At 47.1% G+C, this 20,000-nt stretch overlaps 2 protein-coding genes across 3 annotated transcripts in view; both read left to right on the top strand.

Annotated features, from left to right (window-relative positions):
* Positions 1-1,451, top strand: part of dlg1a (discs large MAGUK scaffold protein 1a) — a 66,300-nt gene extending 64,849 nt beyond the window's left edge. For both annotated transcript variants that reach the window (XM_048252104.1, XM_048252105.1), the window contains exon 24: positions 1-1,451. This exon is cut by the window's left edge and continues 260 nt beyond it. The gene's annotated coding sequence lies outside the window, so the exon portion shown is untranslated.
* A 2,960-nt stretch (positions 1,452-4,411) lies between these two features.
* Positions 4,412-20,000, top strand: part of meltf (melanotransferrin) — a 24,303-nt gene continuing 8,714 nt past the window's right edge. Inside the window, exons 1-9 of the mRNA XM_048253526.1 lie at positions 4,412-4,728; positions 5,026-5,183; positions 5,588-5,687; positions 5,996-6,178; positions 6,522-6,678; positions 7,542-7,609; positions 8,222-8,406; positions 9,871-10,033; positions 11,479-11,630. Of these exons, the coding sequence (XP_048109483.1) occupies positions 4,677-4,728; positions 5,026-5,183; positions 5,588-5,687; positions 5,996-6,178; positions 6,522-6,678; positions 7,542-7,609; positions 8,222-8,406; positions 9,871-10,033; positions 11,479-11,630 (1,218 nt within the window). The 5' untranslated portion in view covers positions 4,412-4,676. The remainder of the gene's footprint in view (positions 4,729-5,025; positions 5,184-5,587; positions 5,688-5,995; positions 6,179-6,521; positions 6,679-7,541; positions 7,610-8,221; positions 8,407-9,870; positions 10,034-11,478; positions 11,631-20,000) is intronic.

Genomic DNA, 20,000 nt, shown 5'->3' with positions numbered 1-20,000 from the left:
ACAGGTCACAGTGTACATGTCCCATACTACATATCCCATACTGCATTTCACATACTACATATCCCATACTACAGTCCCACACACTATACTATATATTACATGCTACAAGTCACATACTACAGGTCACATACTATAGGTCACATACTGCATATCACATTCTAAAGGTCCCATACTACATATCACATACTAAGGTCACACACTACCCATCACATACTACATATCGCAGGACATACTACATATCACATTCTGAGATCACATACTACATGTCACATACGAAGGTCACATATCACAGGTCACATACTACAGAACACACATACTACAGGTCACATATCACAAATCACATACTACACCAGAAAGTACACATAACATGCTACATGTCACATACTATGTGTCACATACTACATGTCAGCCCACATGTTAAATACTATGTGTCAGACTACACGCCTTCATTTCTGTTTTACTGAGTTGGTCTAACTCACAACTGCCCCATATCGTTCTCTATTGCTTCCTTTTATTACACCTCTCTCTATCCCTTATTTCTCTCTCTCTTTTATTACACCTCTCTCTATCCCTTATTTCTCTCTCTCTTTTATTACACCTCTCTCTATCCCTTATTTCTCTCTCTTTTATTACACCTCTCTCTTTCTCCTTTTCTACTCCTTCCTTGTATCATAACTTTCTCAATTATTATTGCTCTCATTCTACCAATTATCTTTTATTCTTTTCCTCTAACTTATCTTTCTCTTAGCTCTCTCCCCTATTTTATTCTCTCTCTCTCTCTCTCTCTCTCTCTTTCCCCATGTCTCTCTCTCCCAGGCTGCCCTGTGTGCTGTTATGTTATTGTATGATTCCTTAATGTTTAAGGGAGGAGGGAACTGTTGTTTACTGATGGCATTATTAGATTTTTTCTTTTCTTTTTTTAAATAACAGAAGTAATACCTTGTATGATTTGGTGCACTAAAAAAGTTCTGAAGCATAACTTTGCACGTTGAGCATGTTTAGACTCATTTCTCCATTGCTATGTTGGTTTTCTCTCAAATGTATTTTTTCAGAGATGTGTTATCTAAGAGAAATGTATCAATGGCACACTCTTTCTTTGTATCATCTTTTACTTCCATGTGGACTAGGACATGGAATACTCACTCTCTCTCTCTCTCTCTCACACACACACACACACACACACACTCACACGCAGAGGGTTGTTTCTCTGTGCTCTGCATTGCATTCCTCTCTAGCGACTCTTCCATTCATGATTGTGTTATCAAGTAAAGGTGCTTTAGCTACGATCTGACACACATCACTGAATGATGCTACAGGTGTTTTTGTGCTCATGGGAAAGAGAGCACCAATGCAAAAATTGAAGTGATTCATTGTACACTAAGAAACTGAACAGATATTTAACCATCAGTAAACTGCCTATTTTGTTATAATAAAACACTAATTACGCTTTACTTACACAGCTTGTTGTACTTTTCTTGTGACCATGAATGACCTCTACTTCACCCTTTCCTACCGTCCTATTACCTCACCTGTCCTGTGGTTTGTCAGTAGGACAGAGAGATTCTAGCCATCCCTCAGGCGTGACTCATACAGACTGCAACCGCCACCCAGCTAGAGAATATGTTTACATTTTTACACACAGAAATACATTGAAAAGACCGGTTGATAGTCATTTATAGCAGACAGTGGATGCTACATGTGTATTATATAGTAGCAGAAATAAAAATAATGCTATTATTCAGCTTGTTAATTTATAATCATTAAATGAATAATCGTTATGGATTTATGGCCATTATCAAAAGCAAACTGCACAAATATAGTAGCAGCTCTGCTTCAGCGCCCCTTCAGATGTTCCTAGTGTCAACACACAATCAGAACTGCGCCCCTTCAGGCGTTCCTAGTGTCAACACACAATCAGAACTGCGCTACGGCAGAAAAACAATGCAACCATTCTGAGGCAATGTGTCCTAGCCGTTATAATAATAATAATAATAATAATAATAATAATGAGCTTTATTTGCATAGCACCGTTCATACACAGAATGCAGCTCTAAGGGCTTTACATTTGGTTGACCCTAAACCTAATCTAACCACGCAATCAGTGTTGCAGAGTCAGCAAGACTGACTCCAGTCAGCGAGACGTCAGGCCAGGGTCCTGGAGAATGCCTACTGGTGTAGGGAGTGAGTTCGTGCTGATGCCAACGAAAATAGAACAACCTGTTTTATCACCCTGAGTATCAATTTGTTTTATTGCCCCCTCATTTCCTAAGCAGGAGGGCAATAGACTTGAACCTGCTGACCCGACCAAGTTCATCCTCTGCCACCCACAGCAATGCTGACCTTATGGAGTAATAAAATACAGGTGCACAGTAAGCATTGACATGTAACTGTATGTTGACTATGTAACTGTGTGTGTGTGTGCGTGTGCATGTGTGTGTGCGTGTGCGTGCACGTGTGTGTATGTGAGAGAGTGTGTATGTGTGTGTACATGTGTGTTCACCAGTGGCGGATATTGACATAAGCGTCATGGTCAGCTGTTCAGGGCGGCACAAGCACTAGGGGTGGGCATATCGATCCAAATATCGATAGTATCGATACCAACATTGGTATTGGTATCGGATCGATACCAGCGTGATGGGATCGATACTTTAATTTCAGTTCACTTCCAATATCTCTCAATTTGTTCAAAATGCATTGTTCCTGTTTCACCAAGGGCTAGCCTACAGTCAAGCAAACCATTCCTTTCGCATCTTGCATGCCCGCTTTGCAATGTTTCGTTGCTGAAATGTTTGTAAATTATTAACAGTGGAAATCATTAGCATATTGATGTTTTATTCACGTCATAAATCATAACACACTGTTCGGCCCCTACATAAAAGTATATAAACGGCTTTTAGTTACAAATATCAGTATTGGTATCGGTATCGGCAATACTGGCCTTATATTTAATGGATATCGGATCGAAATCAAATTTTACAGTATCGCACACCACTAACAAGCACTCAAGTGCCCCAGCTTGAGAACATTTTTCATTTGTATGATGTGATTTCCTGTATTCTGGTGCATTTTGGGGATGGCCAATACTTTAATTCAATCAGATTCATAGCCTACATCCTGATGTGTTGATATTGAGGCAATGATTCCATGCAATGGCTTGGGCTTCAGGGCCCCCTGACTCCTTGGGCCCCTGGGCCTGGTAGGCCCGTGTAGTAATCCATCCCTGCTTGTGTCATATTGTCATCTTAACCCCCTTTACTCTCTACCCCCCATTTTTATTTTTATTTTATTTGCTTGTTAACTTACCTGTGCTTCACAGCACTTTGGGTCAACTGTTATTGTTTTACATGTGCTATATAAATAAAGAGGCTTCATTTGACTGTCTCATAGGAGTGAAATCATACTTTGTATAAGTACTTATAAGTATAAGTATATATACTCTTTTAATCCCGTGAGGAAAATTTGGTCTCTGCATTTATCCCAATCTGTGAATTACTGAAACACACTCAGCACACAGTGAACAAACAGTGAGGTGAAGCACACACTAATCCTGGCGCAGTGAGATCCCTGCAACAACAGCGGCGCTCGGGGAGCAGTGAAGGGTTAGGTGCCTTGCTCAAGGGCACTACTGGTCGGGGTTCGAACCGACAAACCTCCGGTTACAAGTCCGAAGTGCTAACCAGTAGGCCACGGCTGCCCCAATTGTGGCCAGAGTAAGAAATCATCTCAATTCCAGGAATCTTTCACTTAAAGCAGAAGTCCATGACAAGACATGGAAGATAACGAGCCTCTGGAAGAATGTGTTACATTCAGGATGGCTGAGAATGATTCGTCTCCACACTCTGCCAGTCTACAGGCAGCTGCAGACAGAGAGTTGAATTAGGGACAGGGGCAGATCTACGGGGTGGCGATTTTGTTTACCTTTCTTAAAAATTAGATCTAATCTGAAAAAATCTTTCTGAAAACATTAGATCTTGGGGTGATCTAATTTGACCCTAACAATGCAGGCCAGAATGTAACACAGCAATTTCCTCCTCACACACGTGTGAAGTCCTGTGCTCAATAAAGGGCACTGAATGGGGGTTCTCCCAGGGCGCCATACAAGTTAGAACCACCACTGACATTCACACAGTCGCCTGCCTCATAGGAGTGAAAATCATACTTTGTGGCCAGAGTAAGAAATCATCGCAATTCCAGGAATCTTACACTGAAAGCACAAGTCTGTGATAAGACATGGAAGATAACGAGCCTCTGGAGTTATGTGTTACACTCAGTATGGCTGAGAATGATTCATCAGCTGCAGCCAGAGGGGTTGCATTAGGGACACATAGGCAGATCTACCGGGGTGGCGATTTTGTTTACCTTTCTTAAAAATCTCATGTCCGGTCAGGGGGGGGGAAGTAGGTGTGCCCATGGTTTTCCAGACAGTCGCGCGGTCGGTGAGGTGGAGCTCGTGTTGAAAGACCCTCTGTGCCCCCGCTGGCCTCGTGCCACTTAGACGTGTCACTTCAGGTGTGGCCTCAGCGGACAGTACACAGTCTGTGCAGTAGGTCAGTATTTGGCCTGTCTGAAAGAGTGTGAGACTGCTAATCAACCAGCTGTTGTGGACCTTTGGACCCGTTTCTAGCGCATATAAACCCACTGGAGAAACAGCACGCATCTTGCGCCCTACCGGCACCATGGCTGTCTTGGTTGTCTTTCTCGGAGTATCCCTCCTTGCCGTACAGATGGGTGAGTAGTAGCCCACGCATTCTGGCGCCTCGCAAGTAGGCTACATATAAAATCAAGACTGCAATTTCTGTATGCTACATATCGTTTAAGTTAGGATTTATAACGCTAATATAATACAGTAGGCTCGCAAATCAACGATTTGCAAATCAGACTTTCATACAACTTTTAAACTTTAGAAAATTTTAAACGTTTAAAATTCCCCCTGTAAAACGTGTCAAGCCAGGTAGACTACGTTTGGATGTTGTAAGTGTAGAAGTATAAGTAACCAGTCCTCACTGAAAGTATTGACTGTTGCAGTTGCAGTGTGCGGTCAGAACATTCGCTGGTGCACGGTGTCTACGAAGGAAATGGAGAAGTGCAAGGCCATGTCGGTGGCATTCAACGCAGCAGCCATCCGCCCTCTTCTGAGCTGCGTGGCGGAGACGTCAGTGGTCGGTTGTGCCAGCCTCCTCAAGGTAAGGACACGACCATGAGACTAGGGAGGCTACATCCGGCACGTAAGCTACTGAAGTGTCCCGTTCGCGTTGAATCTGCTGCAACTATTAACTTCCACTGTGATCAGTGGAATTGGCTACACCAGATGTGATCGCGTCGCGAACAGAGCGCTTCAGTTACGCGCCTGGTGTAGCCTCCCTGTAATGTCTGATTGTCCTCAGAATGTGATTCGAACTTTTATTGTCTCTATGCATTATTTCAATAATATCAGCAAATGATCATGTATTTTATGAGGTGTCAAAGTCCAGTTCAACACTGTTTTTTTTTAGAACATAGCCATCATGAATTGAATCATGAATTGCTGTGAATGTTTGCTGGAGGTGTTATCTAGAGAATAAATGTTCATGTTCCTGCTCTTTCCCAGAATAAGGAAGCGGATGCCTTTTCAGCCAGACCCACAGACATTTATGATCTGGGCAAACTGGATACCCTTAGGATTGCTGCAGGAGAGTCTGACCGTGAAGGTACACGACCTTATCTTTTATCTACTGCAACCTGCTTCTTTGCAAGTGTTGCCCTCTGAACCTAAATACAACAGTTTGAGAGAGAGAGAGAGAGAGAGAGAGAGAGACAGACATCTTGTTTCAGGGCACTAGAGCTGAGTGAGGCTGTCCTCATTAACAGATACATAAGAGTTTATCAGGTAGACTAAAACTGTGGACTTGATTAGCTCAGGTGTTTTACAATATTGTGTCACTGCACCCACAATGCATCAAGGGTTGGGGTACACTTTTGAGTTCAGCTCAAGGTTGTCATGGTGACTGTCACACAGGTGAGGGGGTTAGCTACTATGCCGTTGCCGTGGTGAAGAAGACCTCCACGGTGACGGTGAATAGTCTGAAGGGCAGGAGGTCGTGCCACACGGGGAAAGGTCGCACTGCCGGCTGGAACATGCCACTCGGGTACCTGATTGACAGCGGCGCGATGTCCGTCATGGGGTGTGACGTGTCCAAAGGTAAACGCACACCCCACCACACACATGAACGCACACACAGTACACCACGCATCATACACAAATGCACACAATAAACAAACATAGACACACACAGACAAACACAAACATACCATATATTCCCCCTACCTGCATAAACACACACACACACACACACACACACACACACACAAACAAACACAAACATACCACACACACACCAAACATGCTTACATAAAGAAACAAACCATTCACACATACACATACACATACACATACACATACACATACACTGCAGTAATACACACACACACTCGGTTATGCCCAACATTCTTCCTCTGATATGTGTGTGTGTGTGTGTTGTTAGGCCTGTCTGAGTTCTTTAATGCTAGCTGTGTTCCTGGGGCGAATGAGCTGGGGGATCCGGCTTCTCTGTGTTCTCTGTGTGTGGGAGACGGAACGGGGAACCACCGCTGTGAAAGCAGCGACAAGGAGAGATACTACGCCTACAAAGGAGCCTTCAGGTCTGTAGGGAGCTGCCCTCGCTATTCCCCCATGTTCCCCCATGTTCCCCCATATTCCCCCATGTTCTCATTTTCCCCCATATTCCCCCATATTCCCCCATGTTCCCCCATATTCCCCCATGTTCTCATGTTCCCCCATGTTCTCATGTCCCCCCATGTTCTCATGTTCCCCCATGTTCTCATGTTCCCCCATGTTCCCCCATGTTCCCCCATGTCCCCCCATGTTCTCATGTTCCCCCATGTTCTCATATTCCCCCATGTTCTCATGTTCCCCCATGTTCTCATGTCCCCCCATGTTCTCATGTTCCCCCATGTTCTCATGTTTCCTCATGTTCTCATGTTCCCCCATATTCTCATGTTACCTCATGTCCCCCCATGTTCTCATGTTCCCCCATGTTCTCATGTCCCCCCATGTTCTCATGTTTCCTCATGTCTCCCCATGTTCTTATTTTACCTCATTTTCTCATGTTACCTCATGTTCTCATGTTCTTATGTTACCTCATGTTCTCATGTCTCCCCCATGTTCTCATGTTCCCCCATGTCCCCCCATGTTCTCCCATGTTCTCATGTTACCTCATGTTATCATGTTCCCCCCATGTTCTCATGTCTCCCCATGTTCTCATGTTACCTCATGTTCTTATATTCTTGAATATAAGCGTAGTAAATTTTCTTGAATTTCCCCTAGGGATCAATAAAGTATATCTATCTATCTATCTATCTATCTATCTATCTATCTATCTATCTATCTATCTATCTATCTATCTATCTATCTATCTATCTATCTATTCTCATGTTCCCCCATGTTTGCATGTTCTCATGTTCTCATGTTCCCCATGTTCTCATGTTCCCCCATGGCTGAGTAGATGTCTAGTAGAGAATGCAGGGGAAGTGGCCTTCATCAAGCACACCACAGTGCAGGAGAACACAGACGGTGAGCAACACTGCACGGTCATCCACTCTCTCAGACACACACACACAAACACACACACAAACACACCACACACACACACACACACATTCTCTCTCTCTCTTTCTCACCCTCTCCCTCTCTGTCACACACACACTCTGTTGGACACACAAACTCATCTGAGTGAACAGCACTCACTGGTGCACTTTTCTTATTGTACTCAATTGTTTTAAATTGCTCTAGAATTGATGGGAGAATTTTCAAAAAAAAAGCTTTAAACTGTTTACCATGTTGTAAGTTGCTTTGGCTAAAAAGCATCAGCCAAATGTAATGTAATGTAATGTAATGTAATGTAATGTAAAGTCATGTAATGAGTGTGCAAACCACTATGGGAACTCAAAAAGCCACCAGAACACACACACACACTTAGATATGTAAGCACACTCACACACACACTTAGATGTGAATACTCACTATGTACACAAGCTAATCCTTGTGTGTGTGTGTGTGTGTGTGTCTGTGTGTGTGTGTGTGTGTGTGTGTGTCTGTCTGTGTGTGTGTGTATGTGTGTGTGGACATCCTCAAGTGTGTGTGTGTGTGTGTGTTTGTGTGTGTATGTGTGTGTGTACGTGTCAGGTCAGGGGGATGCGTGGGCGAACGGCCTGCGGTCTGAAGATTACGAGCTGCTGTGTCGTGATGGGACACGTGCCAGTGTGAAGGACTTTCGCCGGTGCCATCTGGAACGGGTGCCCTCACGGGGCATCGTCGTGGGCAACCACGTCGACCCCACCCAGGTGTATAACATGCTGATGGATGGTCTGGTATGTCTTACTGCCGCCTCTGTGTGTGTGTGTGTGTGTTGGGGGTCATATCCTGATCCCACCCCATCTCTCTCTCTCTCTCTCTCTCTCTCTCTCTCTCTCTCATTCACTTCCTTACTGTCCTATCCAAATAAAGGCAAAAAGCCCCAAAAAATCGATCCCAATGCCCCAGTGCAATGACAGGGACACTGTACTGTAGGAGATGATGAGACGTTAAACCGAGGTCCTGACTCACTGTGGTCATTAAAGATCCCATGCCACTTATCGCAAAGAGTATGGGGTTCCCCGGTGTCCTGGCTAAATTCCCGACCTGGCTTACTCAATCTGGCCCCCTAATCATCCCCCAGTGTAATTGGCTCATTCACTCCCTCAATCTCCACCTGAAGCTGGTATGTGGTGAGCGTTCTGGTGCACAATGGCTGCCGTGCATCACTCAGGTGGGGGCTACACATTGGTGGTGGATAGTGAGGTTCTCATCACTCAGGTGGGTGCTAAACATTGGTGGTGGTTAGTGAGGTTCTCATCACCCAGGTGGGGGCTACACATTGGTGGTGGTTAGTGAGGTTCTCCCTTAACGGTCAAGCACTTTGAGTGTCTAGAAAAGCACTATATAAATATAACATGTTGTTGTGTTGTTGGGTGAGGGTAGTGTGGTGATGTTGGGTGCGGGCAGTAGAGGGCAGAGTTGTGTTTGGGTGGGGGTAGTTGGGGGCAGTATTGTGGTGTTGGGTGGGGTTGTTGGGGGCAGTGTTGTGGTGTTGGGTGGGGTAGTTGGGGCAGTATTGTGTTGTTGGGTGGGGGTAGTTGGGGGCAGTATTGTGGTGTTGGGTGGAGTAGTAGTAGGGGCAGTATTGCGGTGTTGGGTGGGGTAGTTGGGGGCAGTGTTGTGTTTGGGTGGGGGTAGTTGGGGGCAGTGTTGTGATGTTGGGTGGGGTAGTTGGGGGCAGTGTTGCGGTGTTGGGTGGGGTAGTTGGGGACAGTGTTGTGTTTGGGTGGGGGTAGTTGGGGCAGGGTTGTGTTGTTGGTTGAGGGTAACTGGGGGTTTGCACTTACAAAGTTCTTTCCCTCACATTGTGGAGAGAGTATTGGTCTCTTTGGGGCAGATACTTATTGCAGTATGGAAGGAGGGGCAGCTCTGACTATACCTCTCCTGTCATACAGTGACCACACACATGTTGCTCTTTGGGTACCAATAATTGTTTATTGATTGGTTGGGAAGTAGTGCTGGCCTGAACATTTAATCTGTGTTAGGAGTTATTGGATTAGATAGTTTCAACACCAACTGTCTTGGACTTAAGGCTGAGTTTTTGGGATTTGAATGGTTTAAAGTATAGCGAATTCTGAGGGCTTCATTTTAGATTAATCTAGAATCTTAGTGATCTCTTTTGAATCTTAATCAATTCATCTCTCTCTCTCTCTCTCCCTCCCTCTCTCTCTCTCTCCCTCTGTCTATGTGTCCTGTAGAGGAAGTCTGGCTTTGGGATGTTCCAGTCGAGCAGTTTCGGTGGTACTGATCTGCTCTTCAGCGACAGCTCCGCAACCTTCATCAAGGCCAACGACCAGCACATCGACTGGATGGGCCAAAGATACTACCAGGCACTCGCAGCCATGGACTGCTCCAGTGCAGGTGACACATGAAAATTAAAGTGAAAGTCAGAAAAATTATCCAGTGCAGGTGGCACTCGATTCGAAGTCGAAGCATTTATTGTCATATGCACAGTTAGAATGCAAGTTTATTTTTTTGGCGTGAATTGTGTGCAACTTCAGGCAATTCAATGTGCTTTACAGAGGACACATAAAAAAAGTACAGTCAAACAAAGATGAATGAAAAGTGGAATAGAATAAAATAGGTCAAATACAGTAAAATAGTAAAATAGAATCAAAAAGATCATAAAAATCTTAAAGGAAAATTCCGGTATTTAGCACTTTGAGTCCCTTTTCTGGTTTGTTTTGGATGAACTAGAGTGGTGGACACCGAAATTTTGACGATTGGTCCTGTCTCGACTTTTCTGACTCGTTTTGAATCGCCTTTGACTACTCAGAGTGGCTACCAACAGGCATACTGTAGGCTACTCAAACATGTCCTAAAACAACTCTTAACATTCGTTTTCAAAACTGTGCAACTCACCGAGTGGTTAGTGGTGTTAGTTGATTATTAAAAGCAAATATATCGGCGCAATGTATGATTTCCAGCCGTCTTATTTGCTACTATGGAACTATTTATTCAGACACCTTACAACCGCTCAATATTTGAACCTGAAGCATAGATGGTGGCGCAGTAATATCAACGTGCAATGAGTCTTCCAACAGAAATCAATGGGATTTTACAAAATGCCAAATAAAACACGACAGAAACTGTATTTCGCTTTGCTACTTGTTTTGGAACATCAACGAACACCACTAACCACTCGGTAAGTTGCACAGTTTTGAAAACAAACGTTAAGGGTTGTTTTAGGACATGTTTGAGTAGCCTACAGTATGCCTGTTGGCAGCCACTCTGAGTAGTCAAAGGGGATTCAAAACTAGTCAGAAAGGTCGAGACGGGACCAATTGTCAAAATTTCGGTGTCCACCACTCTAGTTCATCCAAAACAAACCAGAAAAGGGACTCAAAGTGCTAAATACCGGAATTTTCCTTTAAGGACACAATGCAGACAGGTAAAAAAAGAGATACAATTAAATAAAATAAAACAGTTTCTCTACACAATTGAATTCTTCCTTGTCATCTGTGCTGTGTGCTATGCCAGGAAGTTATAAATTAAATATATATACAGAAAAGGCCAAGAAGTTGTTGGGGTGGTGGATATCCAGAGTGAATAAGCGGTCGCGTGGATCTGTCGGGGTGGTGGATATCTATAGTGAAAAAGCGGTCGCGTGGATCTGTCGGGGTGGTGGATATCTAGAGTGAAAAAGCGGTCGCGTGGATCTGTTGGGGTGGTGGATACCTGGAGTGAATAAGCAGTCTCGTGGTAACAATGCAAATTTCTCCATTAAAGGATTATCTTATCTTATCTTATCTTATCTTTCTGTGTGTGTGTGTGTGTGTGTGTGTGTGTGTGTGTGCTTGATACAGACATCCCAGAGTTCCTGCGCTGGTGTGTGTTGTCCAGTGAGGAGCAGAGGAAGTGTGTAGCCATGGCCGAGGCCTTCAACTCCGCAAGCCTCACACCCAAACTCCAGTGCGTCTTTGGAGACTCTGTGGACCAGTGCATGCAAAAAATAAAGGTGAAGTACACACACACACACACACACACACAATCAGTTCTTCGTTGTTCTTCATTGTTTCTAGACATAACCATCACATACACATATGGCATATGGCAATAACCTGACACTTCATGGATAAAACACCACGACCATCATGCTGTAGTTTCGGCAAAAAACAATAGACAACTCAAAGATTAAGGACAATACCCCATATGCATCCCCCAGTCTTTCCTGCTATTGGGGACATTGAATTATGTCCCTGCAGAAGCATAGGCAAATACATATTACATACAGTATTTTCCGGACTATAAGTCACACTTTTTTTCATAGTTTGGCCGGTCCTGCGACTCAGGTGCAACATATATATATTTATATATATGGTTTTTTCCTCTTCATGAAAATTTTTTTGACTAGTGCGACTTATAATTAATCTGACTCATTTAATCAGGTGACAAAAAATTGTATAGGCTGTCGAGATCTCCGTACCCATACAGGAATACTTGCAGTATGTTGGAGATTGCTCATGTCTCTGTTTCAGCAGTGAATGTTTTCCCAATTTGACAGTCTGGATGTATTTTTAGCTCCACTGCAAAGGTGGGGGCCTTCAAGGGTCACTCTCCTCCCTAGAGTTGATTTACTGTCTTATAATTGTACTTACCCTTTGAAACTGTTATTTATGACCGCCGCGCAAAAAAGATTTTTTTTTTTTTTTCTTTTTCGCATGTCCAAATTACGTCAAGGATTCCCGGGACACTGAAAGACCGGGGTAGACGAAACTTGGTGGGCATGTAACCCCATATGGATAGCATGGAACCATCATTTTTCGTTTTGATCTGTAGCCCCCCCACTGGACTGCACCCCCCGAAAGGAGGGTAGGGCAGACACAGTTTTCTGTGAATATCTCGAGAACCGTAAGGTTTAGGAGGACCATTTTTTTTTGTATGTTGGTCTTAAGGGGGCATGTCAACCCATCCCATTACCACTTATTTCATGTATAGCGCCACCTAGTTAAAAATGAAAAAGCAAAAAATTAGGTGTTTTCATCACAATATCTCTGGCTGACATGGTCAAAACTGCACAAAATTGAAAGTGTAGGATCATTATGACACCCTCCAAATGCATGCCAAGTTTTGTGAACTTTCGTTCATGGGGGGCCTTACAATAAAATCATTTATGTGTACATTTAGTGACTGTACACCAACAAGAATTCCCAGGACACTAAAAGACCGGGGTACATGAAACTTGGTGGGCATGTAACCCCACATGGATAGCATGGAACCATAATTTTTCGTTTTTGATCTGTAGCCCCCCCGCTGTACTGGACCCCCTGAAAAGAGGGTAAGGCAGACACATTTTTCTGTGAATATCTTGAGAACCGTAGGGCCTAGGATGACCAATTTTTTCCATATGTTTGCCTCCAGGGGTCATGTTAACCCATTCCATGTGCACACATGTGCATAAACAGATACACACACACACACATACATTCACAGTAATCATACGTATGGCACATACTCACACAGTAGACAAATGTGCATGCATGCACATGCACAAACACACATCATGAGGCAAACACACAAACGCACACACACACACACACACACATAAACATAAGCGTGTACCGCACACATGCACACAATTCAAGAATTTCTCAGAATTATGAACAGGCAAGATGGGGGTGGGGTTGTATAAAATGAATTTTACATGTGAAATCTATGAACTAATCATGTTTTGGTACTTGTTGTCTAGCAGATACCAGTGAGAATTGAGGGTGGATAATGCAATTTAGTGAGACAGTTAGAATCATATAGGCCTTTCAGCGTGATTTATTTTTGTGGAAAAAATGTGCTGGACTGGGCGGCGGTCATATTTTGTAACGCTCTGCGGTACATCTAGTTTTTATTACCTTGACCATGAGTCCGTTAATTTCTCATTCACAGTAAGCATACACATTTAGACTTTTCCCTTTAATGTTTTGCACCAAGGTGTAAAGGAGTAAAGGCTGTAAAGGTGTAAAGGAGTAAAGGTGTAAAGGAGTAAAGGCTGTAAAGGTGTAAAGGAGTAAAGGAGTAAAGGTGTAAAGGCTGTAAAGGTGTAAAGGTGTAAAGGCTGTAAAGGCTGTAAAGCTGTAAGGTGTAAAGGCTGTAAAGGTGTAAAGGCTGTAAAGGTGTAAAGGCTGTAAAGGCTGTAAAGCTGTAAGGTGTAAAGGCTGTAAAGGTGTAAAGGCTGTAAAGGCTGTAAAGGTGTAAAGCTGTAAAGGTGTAAAGATGTAAAGGTGTCAGACACCAAACAGGACGAGGACCACAAAAGCGATCCACGTTCAAAAGTTTATTTAAGGGTTGGGGGTTAAAGGGGTTTCAGGGGTTCAGGGAGGTACAGGAGTTCAAGAGTCTGCGTGTGTGTGTTCCCCAGTAGCGAACAGCGATGGCAGGAGCTGGATGATCCAGGAAGTCCTGGGGGAAAACACACAACAGCAATTGAAAGCGAAGCAGCAGTACAGTCAAAGGACTAAGAGGCGGAATTAAGTAGAAGAGGGAGGACGGAAGGCAGGTCAAGATTACGGGGCTGGAGAACACAGAAGTAGTCAGCGGGTCGGGATCACAGGCAAAAGAGTCAGAGGCGTTTTTCCAAAACAGGCAGGTAACTGGTGCTGGTTGCAGACGATCTGACAAGTGTGGACTGAAAAGCAAGGCTTTATATACAGGGCATGATGAGTGGTGAATGCAGTGCAGCTGGTAAGTGAGGGTGAGGCAGAGCAGAGCAGAGCAGGAACAGGTGGAGGTCAGACTTCAATCAGCTGTGTGTTACCAGGCAGAGAGAGAGCTCATGACAGAACCCCCTAAGGGGCGGCCCCAGAAGTCCCCAAGAGTGACACCTGCGGGCCGAGAGGGAGGAGGGAGCGGTGGAGGGCTAGAATTCCCTCCAGGCGGTCAGTGGAACATCCTCATCCTCGGAGGGAGCTGGAGGGTCATGGACAGAAGACGGGACAGGTACGGAGACAGGGTCAGGGTCAGGCACAGGACAGGAAGCGAGGCGGGCAGGGCGGTTAGGGACCCCTCTGGGCGGCCCCTACTGGATTGCAGGTTGATCAGGATGCAGGCGGTGGAAGTCGGCGATGAGTGTCGGTCCACAATCCGACTGGCTGGCACCCAGGTTCTCTCCCCTCAGGTCCATAGCCCTCCCAGTCGACGAGATACTGGAGGCCCCTACCCTCGCCGTCTGGACGAAGCAGCGTCGAGCGGTGTACACCAGCCCACCGTCAACGAGGAGGGAGGAAGCGGCACGGGGACCAGCGGGCTTTCATCGCGTCGGCTTGACTTTGAAACATGGAAAGTAGGGTGCACCCTCATGGAGGTTGGCAACTGGAGCCAGACTGCGGTTGGGCTGATGACCCTCTGGATAGGAACGGGCGGGGAATCGAGGTGCCAGTTTACGCGATTCCACCCGCAGTGGGAGATCCTTGGCTGACAGCCACACCTTCTGGCCAACACGGTAGGGCGGGTGCGGCGATCTTGGCGGTTAGCCCCAGTGGCATAGCTGACAGCTGACTTGAGTAGCGTGCACGAGCTTGTGACCAGAATGCAGACGGCAGCAGCGGGCATAGGCGAGGGAGCAGGCGGACAGGACATCTCCTTCCTGGCTGGGGAACAGGGGGCTGGTAGCCACACACACACTGGAAAGGTGACATACCAGTGGCAGAGCAGGTGAGGGAGTTGTGAGCATACTCTATCCACATCAGTTGTTGTGCCCAAGCCTGGGGTTTCTGAAACCATGCACCCGCAGCGCGCCCTTCTCCAGCTCCTGGTTTGCCCTTCGGATTGACCATTGGACTGGGGTGGAACCCAGAGGTGAGACTCACTGTGGCCCCTAGAAGACGGCAGAACTCCTTCCAGAATGTAGAGGTGGGTGGGACCTCGGTCAGAGACAACATCCCTGGGCAGCCGGTGTAGGCGGAAGACATGATCAAGAACAGCCTGGGCAGTCTCTCTGGCAGATGGCAGTTTAGGGAGGAATGAAGTGTGCCATCTTGCTGAACGGTCAACCACAGTGAGAATGGCCAGGTCATCCCACCTGATGGTGGGAGGCCAGTTACAAAGTCCAAGGAGGCGTGGGACCAGGGGTGTGGAGGCACAGGCAGGGCTGGAGTAAACCAGCCGGGGGCAGTGGAGGACTTGTTCTGATTGCAGGTGGGGCAGGCACAGACGAATTCTTGGACATCCCTTCTCAAAAGAAGACCACCAGAAGCTGGGCAAGGAGATGGCAGGTGGCCCGGAGCCCGGTGGCAGGCAAGGCGGGAGTTGTGTCCCCACTGTATGACCCGGGACCTCAAATTCTCTGGGACGAAGAGGCGACCGTCTGGGCATGCACTGGGACTGGGATGGTCACTGGGAGGGCCTCTTGAATTTCCTCCTCGATATCCCAGGTCAGGGCAGCTTCTGCACGCAGGGATCGGGGCAGAATTGATGCAGGTTCCTGGGAAGGCGTCATCCTTATGAAACTGCCGGGGAGAGCGTCCGCTTGGTGTTCGAGAACCTGGGCGGTATGACAGGGTGGGGATTGAATCTGGTGAAAAAAAACAAGGCCCAGCCGGGACTGTCTGGGGTTAAGACGTTTGGCATTGCAGGATGTATTCCGAGGTTTTGTGATCGGTCCAGACCAGGAACGGAACTGTGGACCCCCTCTCAGCCAGTGGTATGCACTCCTCCAGGGCAAGCTTGACAGCCAACAGCTCACGGTTTCCAACATCATAATGCGCTCTGCAGGTGAAAGCCGGCGAGAGAAAAATGCACAGGGTGCAACTTGTTGTCCTCCTCTGCCCGTTGAGAGAGTATGGCCCCGCCTCCCGTCTGAGGCATCCACCTGCGACAACGAACTGCCGGTCTGAATCTGGCATCTGGAGGATGGGGGCAGTGGTGAACCGGCCTTGAGGGTATGAAAGGCTGTGTTGGCCTCTGGGGTCCAGAAAAGGGGTGTTTGATGCTGGTCAGAGCTGTTGGGGGAAGCTGCGGCGGAGCTGTAGTTCCGGATGAATTTCCGGTAGAAATTGGCAAAACCGAGGAATTGCTGCAACTTTCTTCCTATTCCCCGGAACTGGCCAGGAGGTAAACTGCCGAGACCTTTGGCGGGGTCCATCTGGATATTGCCTTCAGCGTAACGATGTATCCCAGGAATGACACAGTCTGAGCATGGAACTCGATTTCCTGCTTTGACATAGAAGAGTTCTCCAGGAGCCGCCGAAGAACCAGCTGGACATGACGGGTGTGTTCGGACAGAGTTCTGGAGAAAATTAAGATGTCGCCCAGGTACACGTAAGACTAATTTATTCAGCATGTCCGCAGCACATCATTCACCTCACCGCCTGGAATGCAGCTGGGGCGTTAGTGAGCCAAATGGCATTACCAGGTACTCATAATGGCCGTGTGTGTGTTGAATGCAGTCTTCCACCTCCTCACCCTCCTTACTCGCATTAGGTGGTAAGCATTTCTAAGGTCCAGTTTGGTGAAAATAGTGGATCCCTGGAGCAACTCAAAAGCAGAGGTGAGTAAAGGCAGAGGGTACGGGTTCTTCTGTGACATCATTCAGACCTCGATAATCAATGCAGGGGCAAGAGAACCATCTTTCTTTCCCCACAAAGACGAACCCGCACCAGCAGGAGAGGAGGCGGATGAGTCCAGCTGCCAGGGAGTCCCTGGATGTAATCCTCCATGTTTTCTTTCAGGAGGGATAGTGAGTAGAGGACCTTTGGGTGCGGAGCAGTCCCAGGGGAGGAGATCACCGCACAGTCGTATCGGACGGTGTGGGGGGCAGAGATGTGGCTTTGGTCTTGTTGAACACCCTCGGAGGCCATGGTAACATTCAGGGACATTAGAAATGTCGGGGCAGTGCTGGGGGTACTGAGCGGGGGGGCACAGGCAGCACGCAAAACAGGTGGCAGGCATTTCCCCACTCTTTCACAGTTCCGAGGTCCAATCGAGGTGAGGATTGTGGAGACGGAGCCAAAGGGTAGCTCCAGGATTAGGGGTTGGCCTGAGAGCTGAGCAGGTGGAAGCGGATGGTCTCTCGGTGGTTTCCTGACACCATCATTGGAGATGGGGGCTGTGATGCTGTAACTGTGCCAGTACGCGTGACCGCCCAGGGTCCGGGCTGGAACAGGAGTGGACAAGCGATGGCTTTCAAGCCCAGCTGTGAGCAAGTCCTGTGTCAATAATGTTTGCTTCTGCGCCAGAGTCCACCAGGGCTGCCAGGGTGTGGGTGGAATCAGACAGGTGAAGACAGACTTGGATGAGGGGTTTACGGCTGATGGAGGCTGAATGTTCGTGAGCTCATCCGGATTCCTCCACATCTGGTGAGAGCTCGGCTTTTGCTGGACAGGTGGCGACTCGAAGCGACCATCACCACCACAGTACAGGCACAAGTTGGAGATGATGCCGCTGGCGCCTGCAGGGGTTAGGGAGGCGCAACATCTCCATCGGGTTCAGACTGGTCCCGCTGGCTAGATGGTGTGGCAGGTGCGGACAGAAGGGCAGTTGGGACAATCGCGGCGCTGGTGGATGGACTCTGGCGCCCTTCTACCGACGCTGGCCTGGATCCTGCGGTCGATGCGCGGACAGCCAGGCAATGGCTTCATCAAGAGTGGGGGTTGGATCATGGGAAACCAGCTCGTCCTTTATGTAGTCCGCCAGGCTGTGGAGGAAGGCATCCACCAATGCTTCCATGTTCCAGGAGCTCCGACTTGCCACAGTTCGGAAGTCAATGGAGTAATCCGCAACAGTCCTTCTGCCTTGGCGAATACTCATCAGGGTCCGAGATGCCTCGGCTGTTGTGGATTCCAAATCGAATACCTTGAGCATCTCCCCTGCGAATAGGTTGAAGGTTGCATGCTGGGGTCTGGCGCTCGAACTCCGGCCGTTCCTCAGAGTCGAAGCTCGCCCGTCAGGTGAGTGATCACGAATCGACCCTCGCCCCTTCAGTGGCAAAGTCCTGGGTTGCAGGGTAAACTGACACGGCAGCTCGTCAGGAACGTCCGTACCTGGGTTGGGTCGCCGCTGAACCGCTCTGGATTGCCGATCCTGGGTTCTGGGGCTCCGCAGCCACGGCAGCAGTGGACTGGGCAGGAGACTCGGTGCTGGGCCGGTGAGCAGGCTGGGGGGCTGGGCCGGTGGGAGCAGGCAGAGGAGAAAGGTTGGTGAGAAGTTGAATGATCATTGCAAGTTGTTGCTGTTGCTGCTGGAACTGCTGACGCTGTTGGTAGTCGGGCTTGAAGTAGGGGAGGCAATGTCAGCAGTGTTGCGGGTTTACCTCTCTCTGTCTCTTCCAGGCGCTGCATGTGGGTGGTTCTGGTTCGTCGGTTTCCATGTTGGTTAGACCAAGGCTGGGTCCATGTTTGGTCAGATCTGCACTGTCAGACACCAAACAGGACGAGGACCACAAAAGCGCCACGCTCAAAAGTTTATTTTAAGGGTTGGGGTTAAGGGGGTTTCAGGGGTCCGGGGTACAGGAGTTCCAAGAGTCTGCGCGGTGTGTGTCCCCCAGTAGCCGAACAGCGATGGCAGGAGCTGGATGATCCCGGAAGTCCTGGGGAAACACACACAACAGCACTGAAACGAAGCAGCAGTACAGTCAAGGACTAGGCGGTATTCTCAGAGAAGAGGGACGGAATGCAGGTCAAGATTACCGGGCTGGAGAACACAGAAGTAGTCGAGAGGGTCCGGGATCACAGGCAAAGAGTCAGAGGCGTTTTCCAAAACAGGCAGGTAACTGGTGCTGGTGTGTTACCAGGCAGAGAGAGAGCTCATGACAAAAGGAGTAAAGGTGTAAAGGTGTAAAGGCTGTAAAGGTGTAAAGGTGTAAAGGAGTAAAGGCTGTAAAGGTGTAAAGGTGTAAAGGCTGTAAAGGTGTAAAGGTGTAAAGGAGTAAAGGTGTAAAGGTGTAAAGGTTGTGAGTTTATTTGCACTCTGACGTTCGGATCAACTTATTACTCATCACTTGCCTTTCTCCCTTGGTTTATGTTTTTTGTGTTTTTTGTGCTTTATGTTTTTTGTGTATTCACAGTTCAGTTCAGTGGCCTTGTTTCAGGCACGTGAGCTGCTAACTCCTTAGACCACAGAGCTACACACTCTGCACAGTTATTTTTAGCTGAACTTAGTACAAAAGTAAAACATAATAGCTTTCCGTACTTAACATTTTCTAGAATGTAGAATTCAGTGTTTGTCTTTTGTTGAGTTTACTTGCAGTGTAGCACAAATTTCAGCAATTCAAGTATAGTTTACTTGCTTGTTAACTAATCCCCCTCAACATTAAGTAACACTCATTTTAGGCAAGTAATCCCAACAAAAGGCAAAAACTGAATTCTACTTACTAGAATTTGTTTTACACTTAAACTTTTGT

Source organism: Alosa alosa, chromosome 9 (assembly GCF_017589495.1).
Source record: "Alosa alosa isolate M-15738 ecotype Scorff River chromosome 9, AALO_Geno_1.1, whole genome shotgun sequence".
Taxonomy (NCBI): domain Eukaryota; kingdom Metazoa; phylum Chordata; class Actinopteri; order Clupeiformes; family Clupeidae; genus Alosa; species Alosa alosa.
This window is presented reverse-complemented; position numbering and strand designations above follow the sequence as displayed.